We start from the raw sequence: 12,581 nt of genomic DNA, 5'->3' as shown, positions 1-12,581 counted from the left end.
GTATATCTTGACTTTAGTAAGGCTTTTGATACTGTCTGGTATGACCTTCTCATAAACAAACTAGGGAAATACAACTTAGATGGTGCTACTATGAGGTGGGCTAGTGAAGGCAGGGGGCTGGACTCAATGACCTTTCAAAGTCCCTTCCAGTTCTATGAGAGAGGTAGATCTCCATTTTTATGAAATTACCTGTTATGATCTCTTATTGATGCCCTTTATAGGACCTGACCACTGTTCAATCCATCTACACCCATTTCACTCTCAAAACATATTGTATTAGATTGTATAAATACAGGCTTGTGATGTGTAGTTATATAGGCAAAGTAAAACTCACACCTTCTGCAAGTCCTAATAATTTCTGACCATGGTTTATGCTCATACTGCATTTGGCTGCTGACAAACTCTCAGTGTTGACTTGTAATATTCTTAGGGCTAGCCTAATGGCTCGAACATTGAGGGGTGGAACTGCATGAGGAATGCTGGCTGACAAGTGACTGAGATTCAGCCCTAGAAAGGACATTGAATGCAGTTCTCTGGTTGGATCATCATTGTCCCCAGTGTGAACTGGGAACTGATGGGTTGCACTATGAGAACACTGATCCATCAACCACTTTAGTCCTCTGTTACTCTGCAGCAGAATACTGTGCTCCAGTCTGGCTCCATTCATCTCATGTCAAGTTGGTGATATACTACTATATTCAACCAATCGCACGATAGCTGGAATGATTCAACCCACACTAATACCATGGCTCCCTCTGTTAAGCAACAGCACTCTTCCACATCTGCATTGCGAGGATGCCATAGGCAGAAGAGTTGAGAATCTCAGGGCAAACCCAAGCCTTCCACTGTACACAGGCCCCTTCAACCACCCGAAAGCGCACTTGTCATCGAAGCACCCGCTGCGGGCCCATTTGTCCTGCCCAGACTTCTCTGTGATGTCAAAGTGCTGTGAAGAATGAGCTGCAGTTGATGTCAGAAACTGTCCCTTATAATTGACCTGACCATACGCATACCCAGCTTTGATTTGCCACCACAATAGTGAGCCATTCCAAACCAATTATGAATGGGCTAGGGCTAGTGTGTAGGCAGTCATCACACCTTGGACCAATAAGAGACCCCCACATGTGGTAGTGGCCAAAGACAGACAAAGTCTCACATTACCGTCTGCCCTCTGACCAGGTTTGATGGTCTCTGCAGTTCACTCATGTGGCTGCTGCAAAGTGGCTTGGCAAGCACTGTTAAAAGAACTATGATTTACAAAAGCTCATAGTGGAACATTTTATAAATCTAAACAATAAACTTACATTAAGAGATTTTTAAAGCTGTATGGTTAGCCCTCAACGGTCAAGAAATACCAAAGTTAAAGATGTGCACAAAAACTTTACCTCTGCTCCTTTTTACATATACATTACAACAGTCTTTAATTAGGTGCTCAGATACTACAGGTCGTATATATGCATGTAGCTAGGTAACATGATCGCATACAATATATAATTTTTCTGCCTCCCTAAATACACGTATTTTTCATTCTTGTATGTTTACAATTAATTTCTTTCTACTAAGAAAAACTATTGGAAATGAATATGCACAGGGGAGCAGCATTAAAATTGCACTTGTAATCTTGGCATTTCCTGATGTCTGTGTGTCCCTGCAACTTTAATTGGACCCAGACCCTATACTTTTTACTACCTAGTTAAGTTAGTCAAACATGTGCACATTGCACCTTTTTTTAAATTTAGCAGTCTTGCAAGAAACGTGGAAAATGCAGTGTGCATTCTGTAGTAAGTGGTTATTAGAGGCAAAATCAAAACTAATTTATATCAGAGAGAGTTATACCTCTTTCCACTTTCAACCTACAGCTGTTCCAGATGTTAATAAAAGTTCACAAAGTGAAATATGTTTTCTTCTTGGTCCTTGTACTCAAAAACAGCTAAACTGTTTTTACTCAGATGCCCCAGTGAAAAAGTTACTTTTGAGCAGCTACATCTTCGGGGCTGAAATTTTTTTCTTTCAGGGTATGTTTTAGAAAGTTACGAGCTACTGAAAATAAGGATTAGGATGGAAACTATTCTGCAACCTTAGCTAGAGTAGTTATTGCCAATCAGGGTTTCTCAAATTTCATTACACTGCAACCCTGTTCTGACAACAAAAATTACCACATGACACCAGGAGGTGGGACTAAAGTCTGAGCCTGCCCGAGCCCCAACATCCCAGGTGAGGGAAGGCCAAAGCCTTTCAGACCCAGACCAGTGGCCGGTAACCCTGAGCCCTGCCACCAAGGCCTGAAGCCCTCGTCTTTGTACCTGGGAGGTGGGACTCAGGCTTTGGCTTCAGCAAGTCTAATGCCAGCCCCATCAACCCCATTAAAATAGGGTCATGATCCACTTTGGAGTTCTGATCCAGTTTGAGAACTGCTGGATAGTAAAAGTCCTTTCTAGTCTAAGTACTAGATTAGTTTGAATGGGTTGAATGGGATGCTGGACCCTTGTGTTGGTTCCAGGGTAGGTCTAAGAGGTGGAGGGTTGGGTGAAACTCAACCCAGCAATCTCCTTTACTCCTATTACAGTTTTTCTGGAAATTCCCTGTGCAGTGTCTGCTGCTTCATGCCCCGGCCTTTAGAACATTCAGTGATTTGACAGTCAGGGCCGGCTCCAGCCCCCAGCTCAGCAAGCAAGTGCTTGGGGCAGCCAAGGGGAAGGGGCAGCAAGTTGGGCTCTTTGGCGTCAGGTCCCTCAGTCCCTCTCAGAGGGAAGGACCCGCCGCTGAAGAAGAAAGCTGTGCGGTGGAGCTGCCACCAAACGCAGCTTTTTTTTTTTTTTTTTTTTCTCCCCGCGACTCGGGGATGGATGTGAGGAGGAAAATGGTGATTTTTAATACTTTGAAAATCAATTAAACTTGAACAGAATTTTATAAGACAAAAGAAAATATAGACTAACAGGTTGCTCCTGCCAAATTTCAAAGGCCTGCTGCAAATAATTATGGTTTTAATGCTTCTCAAAAAAACAGAAAAAAAAAAAAAGTCACATGTATTCTTTATACTGGAAAGCAACTTGAGTTGCTGAGTACCTAGCTGCTGTTAGGTACAGAGGGTTAGTACTAGCTTCCTCTATAAAATATAGATGAAGTCTGAGTGGGGTTTGCTTTACTCGTTCTGCTCATTAATTTGCATTTTGTTACATGCTTTGCATACTGAACAGCACCATATAATTGATTTTTTAAATTTGTTCTAACAGAGTAAAATCACAAATCTCTTGTGTTAAGTTACAAAATGTACTTTTACAAAAAATGTCATTTAATTTATTCAGTGTAGCAGCAAGCCAGTCATATCAATGTTGGAGGCCACAAACATCACACGTTAGGCCACCATCTTCCATTTAATGAAAGAAATGCACAATGCATAAACCTTTTCTGGGTTATATATTTGTATTGCTCATTTTACCCTTGCAGGAAAATAGGACACCACGTAATGAGTCATTGTTCCTCTGAGTGAGAGACCAAAGAAAATGAGAAAATACAACAATAATATTAAAAATAAACTGGATTCAAAAAGTCAGTGAATTAATTAGCCTATGGAATGGAGTTTGCTAATCACCAGCCTTGCTGCTGAAAGCTGGTGCAATGAGGACCTTTGAAGGAACATCCCTTTTCTAAAGTGGCAGAATAAAGTCAAGTTACTGTAGTTCCCCAACATAGGGCAAAATAGATGCCAAACCTAATAAGTAACTATCCCATTTAATGAGTGAGGAAGCATTTCACTTCTGAGGCTTTTAACAACGCTGAAGCATAGTGACTTTGATCAACAGTTCACCGTGGCTATTAAGACGTTCTGAACTTGAGTCTTAACTTGAGCAGATGATGGGCTCTACACATTGTGCGAATGCCAGCAGCCTTCGGGATACATCCAAGAATATGTAAAACTCCCATGTTTTACTGTCAAATTGCCATCTGACACTGGAGAACAGTTTACTTTTCCACAAACACACAATGATGTGATTAGTTGGGTTGGGTCACAGTAAAGGCAGTATTGCCAACTTGTGATTTTATCTTGACTAGCAGTTTTAGGGTGGTTTTTATAACGTGTCATATGTGCTGTCTGTGAATGCCTCAAGGTGAAGGACGTAGACCAGCCCTGCACTCCGTGTGGGAGCAGGGTTGCACTGGAGGGGGAATTCAGGGAAAAGCTGCTGGTAGGTACAGAGCCCAGCAGCAACGCTTCCTGCTCCTTTGGAATGTCTCCTCTGGTTCCGGACACTGTGGAGGCAGCAGGAGGCACCGATTGATCAAGGTGACATGCATAGGCAGAAGAGTAGAGAGGAGTTAAAAAGTCAAAAGATAGACTAAAAACATGTTTTTAGTCTATTTTTTAAAATCATACGATTTTGAGGCTGTAACATGATTCTTGATCTCTTATGGTTGGCAGTACTGTGAGAGGGTTTTTTTTTTTTTTTTTAATTTCCTAAATCACTTATTACATGTCTGTGGTGTAGTGACAAAAACAATCTGGCTTTAGCCTTCAGTTATTCAATTACTCCAGGCAAGAACCTTATACACAGGTTTGCCAACCCTGCAGAATTGTCCTGGAGTCTCCAGGAATTAAATATTAGTCTTTAATTAAAGATTATGTCACGTGATGAAACTTCCAAGAATATGACCAATTAAAATTGGCAACCTTTTTTTCCCACTGGTCTGTATACACCATTATGTCTTCCATTCCCTCCTCCCCACCAACTTTACTTATAGCAGAATCCTACTCATTTTAAAGCAGTTGGAGCAAACAAAAGGTCTCTGGTTGCCATTGGAAAAGTATAACAAAGAAACATGCAAGAGGTTACACTCAGAAGACTGTAAGGATCAATGACCAGGATTGTCAGTATGACGTGAAGGAATTCTACAGACAAGTGGTTTCACAGCTATCACAAGGCAAAGTTTTCCCCATTGCTCAGGATCTATTCAAGAGTCTCTTCACCAATGAATTCCCCTGCACCCCCAAACAACTCTCTGTACCACTTAAACTCCAGGTTCAGAGGGCCTTCTGTAGTACCTCTTTGTTAGTGTGCATTTCATGTCTATTGCACAGCAAACAAAAAAATGGGAGTGAAGGAAGAGGAAAATAAGGAATTAACAGACAAGTTCTCAGCTTTTTCACAAGTGCAAGGTGAAAGTTTCTACTACCACATCGTGATGGATTACATATTAGAAAGAGAAAAATGTCGTTCTAGCCAAAGAACGGTCAGGCATCACTTCACACTTACATCCTCTTGATATTTGGGGATGAGATTACACCAAATTGAAGTAGCTGTTCACATATTGTCTGTACACATTGTAAAGTTTAACAGTGTTTTATTTACTGCCTGGAAATCCTCTTCTCAAGGGGGCTAGCAGATGTGCACAGAGTTTATTGGTTATTTTTTAATTTAACAAAATAGTCTGGATACAGATGAACTTATTATGCACAACATTTACTATTAGGGTACATCTACACTACAGGGGGGAGTCGATTTAAGATACGCAAATTCAGCTACGTGAATAGCGTAGCTGAATTTGACGTATCGCAGCCGACTTACCCCGCTGTGAGGACGGCGGCAAAATCGACTTCTGCGGCTTTCTGTCGGCGGCGCTTACTCCCTCCTCCGCTGGTGGAGTAAGAGCGCCGATTCGGGGATCGATTGTCACATCCCGACGGGACACGATAAATCGATCCCCGAGAGGTTGATTTCTACCCGCCGATTCAGGTGGGTAGTGTAGACCTAGCCTTAGCAATGGCCTATTTAAGGAATGGGCATATTAAGAGTGCTGATATTACGGAGACCATGGGTCAAGTGCACAACCTTATTGCAAATCCATGGGAAATTACCTTTCCATTGACACATGGCTTGACTAGCTGCTAATAAACTGGGATTTGCAGTCCATCGGGCAAATCTGAAAGCCCATTCACTCTACAGCAAACTACCTTTGACAGAGTATGAAGAGTCTGTATCCAGTCATAGAAACCTTCTACGTTAGCAAATATTATAAAATGGTTTCAACTGCATTGAAACATAAGAAAGCATGTGCTTTTCTAAATAGATATATTACCCAATATCACCATTACACTTCTATTGAAATGCCATTTGGAAAGTTCTTAGCGATACCTCTCAGTGAATTACAACAGATCTGTGAAAACAAAAATGAAACAAAGGAAAAGTTCTGTTAGTGACTCAACAGGCCACAAAAGTTTTTGCTTTGTTAGGATTTGTGCTCTGATATAAACAAGTCCTAATATAAAAAGGTGCAAGCCTAAAAATGGAGCTATTCCCAATTTCCACATATATTCCATTCAATCTGGCACTCCTTAATTAGGCAACAAGCCCTTTTGGGTAGTTGACGCCAAAGGGACAGATCCTTTCCCCTGAGAAAGTCATTTGAAAGGGGGCAGAGATAGTTCTCACAAGGAGGGAAAAACAACAATAATCTGGCATACTCTTTAATAAGGAAACATAATATTTCCTTCTGGAATTAAAACAAGAGGGCCCCATACAAAAATTACCTCATTTCTTATATAAATTGTCCACAGGAAATGCGTCAGTTTGAAAGCCTGCCATGCTTATTTGGGAATTGTTAGCCTATCAGCTGACTGCAGTTCCACCTAGCAGTTTCTTAACTGTCAGTCCAATAATGATAAATAACCCTGAAGATATTGAATAAAAGGAATAAATTAATTTAAGTGATACCTTTCCTTGATGGATGAAATTAATGTTTATATTGTTGTTGCTTACAACTTAACAAAAGCGATCCCCCCCTTAGTTTTACTAGTGACATATATTTGTATTACCTTAGACAGAGACAGTTTTCCTCAGAGCGCTATCAGTGTTATAGCATTCTATGGTGAGAACATACCCTGTGAAGCCTAAAAAGAAACAGTAAATGTTTTTGACTGTTGGTAGTAGACCAAAAACCTGCCTGTCATAAGTTTTCCTTACAAGCTCAAACTTTGCTTCTCTGAAGTTGTGCACTATTTCAGCCTTCTTACAGCAAGACTTGAAATGGTGCTTCTACTTCATCAGGAACATTGAGTCTGCCATATCAAGGAATTGTTCTTTCTGTAATGAATTAATAAAACTGCATCTGTTAGGCCTAGTCACCTTTACCTAAATACGATCACAGGTCAGATCTAAACATATCAATCTGTTTGTGACAAAGAAAATGGAACATCATGATGGGTTTAATTTAATTTGCAATGTATATTGCAAAACCATCATAATGTAAGCACTGAACTAATGTTTCATCCCCGTGAATAAACTAGAGATGTATGAATCTTGTATAGTCTGAAATGTATAAGCTGCTAACTATTTTCTGGGACTTCAGTTGTCCTATGTGGGTATACACATAGGTTTGCTTGTATGAATCCAGTTGCAGGACTGGGGGCCTACTTTGAATTCCTGAACTTCCACCCATGCGCACACACCTTTTCCTCCACGTTTTCTCCCTGTGCTTTGCAGTAGGAATAGAAATGTATCTAGCACAGCACAGAACTTCCACTCTCTTCTCACTCTAATGCCAAGTTGGCATACATGGATAACCTATAGATTGGGTGGAGGGCGGGGGGGCTAGGGGGGAAGGGTTCAACAGAAAATGTCCGTCTTCCTCCCCCTGCTCTGTTCCTTCAGACTCCCCCTAACCAGAAGGTGAACTTAAATGTATTTGAGTCTATTAAGTCCCAATTTTGAAAGAATGAAGTGGGTTTGAATCAAGTTCCCAGCACTAGAACAAATAGATTGTTGATATTCTACATTTTTGTATGATTTTATAGTGAAGACTATTTTTATAGAATTTCTTAATCATTTCATGTGGCTGACAACTTACCTTCTCTCTTTCCATTAGGCCGTTTTTACTACCTAATACACCCAACCAAGTTGACCTATGATGAAGCTGTGCAGGCCTGCCTCAAGGATGGATCCCAGATTGCTAAAGTAGGCCAGATATTTGCTGCCTGGAAACTTCTAGGTTATGATCGCTGTGATGCCGGCTGGTTGGCTGATGGCAGTGTCCGCTACCCAATCTCCAGGCCAAGAAGACGCTGCAGTCCTGATGAAGCAGCAGTGCGCTTTGTAGGCTTCCCAGATAAAAAACACAAGCTATATGGTGTCTACTGTTTCAGGGTGTACAACTGAAAGTACCTAGAGCACAACAATTTTAAATTCATTAAGAACATGTGAAAGATTTTTTTTCAATACGAACTCATGCAAGTTACCAAAACTGTGATAAACCTTTTTTACTTACTGTAAAGAGTCATTTTCATAAGTCCAACCCTTTAATTTGGTTTGGTTTGTTAATTCAACAGATATTTTAAATTAATATAATTGAATGAAAGCTCTAGGTAAGGAAGCTTTAGAGCCAAACTCTTTAAGCCACACCATCCCAACGAAATATATTTTTCATGAATGGGGCATGCAATAGCTTGACAATTGCTAGGACTAAATTAAGGACTGTAAGGCTACTCAAAGCAGAAGCTTTTACAAGCACAAATTTTACACATTTGTACCATTTTGAGATGCACTACAAAAATAAAATTAGATCTGCAGTTTTGAAATACGGTAATTTTTTCTTAACGGGTTCAGTGAGATTTTGCAAAATAAAAAAAAACACAAAAATATTTTCACAGGGGGACAATATATACAGTTTGATGAAAACAGCAACTCAAACAGTCCACAAAATAGGACTTGCTTTACCATTTAAAATCTTGCCTTTCAGAAAAATAAGCTCATACATGAGCCAATGCATAGCAAAAAGCACAACTAGATCTCCTGAACATTTCAATTGTGGTTTTTATTGTGTGTAAAACATTGATGAGTGGGTGAATAATTAACTAATGAGTGAACCCTACTTTCTTCTTAATTCAAACTGAAGATGCCTGAGAAGTGTTGTATTACCTTTGAGTAGCTTTACTGAGTTATTTTTAAACTCTAAAGGCCATTTGCTAAGCAGCATTTAGCATCTACTCAGGGCAGTTGTATAGATGAACTGCTGGACAGACAAATTGTAAAATTTAGCAGCTTGATTTTATGTTAGCCTTTAAAACGTTATTGTCTTTATAAAAATAACAAATATTTCTCTGTTATTTACACATCATGAAAGAAACATTTGGAAAAACACATTACAAATCAATACAGTCTCTACAATGAGAAAGAAAAATCTAGTCCCAACAAGCAAAGATAAAAAACAAAACAACCCCACCATATTTCCTGTTTGTATGCATATTTACGCCCAATGTATATCCCAATACAAATATTACTGTTTCTAAATCCATTAAAGAAAAATAGTAAATGTGGTCAATTCCACCTGGTTTTAGGATTGATCATTGTTAAGATTAATGGAAAACTCTAGAAATTGTTAGCAATTTCACCACAATCTGCAGAGGTCTGCATGGGAGACATTTACCTTTGTCTTCCAGTATCACAGAAAGAAAGCACTATGCACAGTGCATGGAGTTTCCTGAGGGGCTTGGGCACCAATTCTCATTAAATTAATACCCAGTTCCTCTGAATTTGATATCGGAGGCCAAGATTTTCAAGAATGACTATTGATTTTTGAATGCTTCAATTCTGGGTGCCCAACTTCAGACACCTGAAAGCAGCCTAGTTTTCAAAGAGTGGGTGGCTCAACACTTTCTGAAAATCAGACCTTAAAGGTATTTCAAGTTGGGCACCCAAAAATTGGGCCACCCAAAATTACTAGTCACTGTTGAAAATCTTGACCTCTGCAAATCCGTTAGACAACTATGAAATTCCCACCCGTATTAGTATCGCTATTAAAAACAAAGCAAATGTAGAAGTCTATTTTCCTACACCATGTTTTCTGACTATGAAGATTTCAGAGGACCAATATTTGTATTAAATGAGGTTTTACAGTTTCCATAGCTAAATGAAATATAGTGGTGGTATCCCAGTAAAACACAGCTGGTATGCTTTCATGAATGTTTTTGTGTAGATTTTTCCCCCCACAGATATGAGTAAATAAATCTATGATTCCTGAAATGATTGTGGTTCCATTTTAAATGCATGGCAGGATTGTAGTAGAAAGATATTGAATTGGTGAACATGTTGCCATTCCCAACAAGTGCAGAAGGCAAAATTCCTTCCTGGTGAGACCTTTGTGAAATATGGATATTGGCTCATACTGTCCAGGTGAAACAATGTCATTGAAAAGAAAACTATAATAATATTTACTTCCACAAGAGCCAGGGTTTCTGGCAACTCAAGCACAATGTAATCATAAGTTATTATAACATATGCACAATTAAAAGGCCAAAGCATACCTCCCTGTAGCCACACACTCTCAATTCCTTTCCCTTCAGAAGGAGGGCTCAGTTACTTTCAAAGTATCCCTTCCCCTCCCCCCGCATACACACTTCACACACATCCTCACCCCTCCTCACCACTATTTCTCTTTCTCTCTCTCTCTGCAAAGACTTTTCTGAAGGGTCTGAGGTACATTCAGGGGAAGGAGTTGGAGAATGGTTGGGCCGGGGAAGGTGTGGGCAGGACAGGGACCGGAGTAAGGCCAAAGGGATGCAGATCATCCCCCTTCCAACCCATGGAAAGTAGACCATAGAAAACGTGGCCGTATCTTTTCTGCACAGTCCCCTCAATAGTCCTGAGGGCAGCAAAAGCCAGAGGAAGTCACTCTTAACATGGTTCCAGTTCCCAAGCAAATTGTTAGTCCACTTGGAGTGATGTAAAGCCACAGAACCTTCATAAAAGTGACCCTGTCCTCCTGTGTGATCCTTCACATTTGGGGGATGTGCATGACTCTTTCATAGGGAGACAACTCACCAGACAGCTTTCTGCTGAAGTCATCTCAGCAACCTCTTTTTCCAGAGCCCTTTCCCACAGATTTCTTATTTTGGAGAAAGAGAATCTGGCCAAGGTTTCTAACTGCAGAAATGTGAACATCCAAGTCTAGATCCTTAGGTCAGGCCAAGATGCATTTGGATCCACACCCAAGTTGGGCAAGTCAGCTTTATAACACCTTTGCAGCTCCCTGATTCTGAAGCTAGCCAGCCTCCACCATAAGTTAGATTCAGGCTATTCTAGTTTGTGCCCCACTACCCAAGCAGCCTTTTTGACAGCCAGAATGCAGCAGCACATACATCCATGGCCAGGCTCTGTACATAAGGCGCTATGATGCAGCTGGTGGCTAAGCTGGTTCTATGCCAACCAGATATTCCCCCTACAATAAGGAAATAGCTAGGTGGACAGATCCTCAAGTTTTGCAGCACAAAGGAGTCATAGCACAGAGGAATTGGGACCCTGGAATGACAATGAGCTGTAATATGATCACTGTTGGCCAAATTCTACCGTTCATTTACACCTGTGAAACCCCACAGAATATATTCGTGGTCAGGAATCAAACTCAGACCCACAGCATTGTGAAGGTCTGTGTGCGAAGTTTATTATATTATTTAAAGAAAGGCCTGATGGCTTTCTCAGAAGTATTCTAATTGAATAAGGCTAGTCTTAGCTCACCAGAGATATAATTATATCTATTTATCATTATAAACAGATAACGTTAATGGGATAGTTTGCTGGGAGCACAAAAGTATGAAGCAGAAATTAACTACACTGTAAGCAGTTTTAAAGAGAAAAGCATCCAATTATGTGTGAAATGGGCATAAATGAATAGACAAGAATTATATTTATTTTTTACAGCTACAGATGTAGCTCCATTTCACTTTTATAATGTCAAAGTTAGAAAACAGCCTTAACTTTTGAATATGTTTGCTAGGTGCTTGGATCATATCTGAAGAGGATGCTTAAGACCTGTTAAAAATCTGTGCTATTTTCTGTTCTTGAGGATATAAAACCTTCATCATAAGAATGAATTCATGTGCTGTGTTATTATCTTGTATTTCATAATGTATCTGAATTTTAATGCCCATGAATGACAATTAAATCACACTCTTTTCAATATGATGATTTCTTTTTATTGACTGGCCCTTCTTTTCTTTCCCAGAGAAGACAATGAGAAAAATAAAAGATTAAGAGTATGAAAGCACTTACTCTGGCAGAGTAAATAGAAAGTTGTCACAGGTATAGACATGGCCAAAAAAGAATCAGTCTATTCTGTCGATATAAGTTATAACCAAAAGAAGAAACAATGTGCCTTTAGTGAGCACAAAGAATTGTTACTTTAAAAATGCAGCCAAGTAAAGATTTCCAAGGTCAGGAACCAATCTGTATTCCTTTAAAATACTGGGCCAGATTCGCAGCTGTAGCTCCACTGTCTTCTATGGAGCAGTGCTGATATAGCCCCGCTGAGGCTGCTTGTAAAACTGTGTGAGCTGAAAAGACACTCTGCTTTGTTCAGAACTGTCCTGGCGGTATTTGGATGACTAACCTAATTCAGCTTTAAAAAAAATAAACATGTTTACCAAAAGAGAAGAGGGCAAATACCTAATCTTAAACTAGCATGTTAGTTATGTTAACAATACATTATTTTCTAACAATTTATTTAAACCAGTGTCTTGATGAAACCATCTTAGACTTTATGGGCTGGGCAGTAGAGCCACACCATCCACACTAGTCTACTTACATTGACACTGA

General features: G+C 39.8%; 1 protein-coding gene and 1 long non-coding RNA gene across 10 annotated transcripts in view; one reads left to right on the top strand and one right to left on the bottom strand.

The window, feature by feature from the left end:
- HAPLN1 (hyaluronan and proteoglycan link protein 1) overlaps positions 1 to 11,946 on the top strand; it is a 97,500-nt gene extending 85,554 nt beyond the window's left edge. For all 9 annotated transcript variants that reach the window (XM_024104515.3, XM_024104514.3, XM_042855862.2 and 6 more), the window contains one exon: positions 7,861 to 11,946. In XM_024104515.3, coding sequence (XP_023960283.2) covers positions 7,861 to 8,150 — 290 coding nt within the window. In that variant the 3' untranslated portion in view covers positions 8,151 to 11,946. The remainder of the gene's footprint in view (positions 1 to 7,860) is intronic.
- On the bottom strand, positions 4,992 to 7,980 carry LOC135984285 (uncharacterized). The gene is made up of 3 exons (XR_010602211.1): positions 7,843 to 7,980; positions 6,812 to 6,886; positions 4,992 to 6,153 (listed from the first exon to the last, which is right to left on the bottom strand). It is a non-coding gene; the product is annotated as an uncharacterized LOC135984285 (long non-coding RNA).
- Positions 11,947 to 12,581: the final 635 nt, after the last annotated feature.

This window comes from Chrysemys picta, chromosome 6 (genome assembly GCF_011386835.1).
Source record: "Chrysemys picta bellii isolate R12L10 chromosome 6, ASM1138683v2, whole genome shotgun sequence".
In the NCBI taxonomy this organism is placed as follows: Eukaryota; Metazoa; Chordata; order Testudines; family Emydidae; genus Chrysemys; species Chrysemys picta.
The sequence above is the reverse complement of the archived record's forward strand: the minus strand, read 5'-3'. Positions and strand labels throughout refer to the sequence as shown.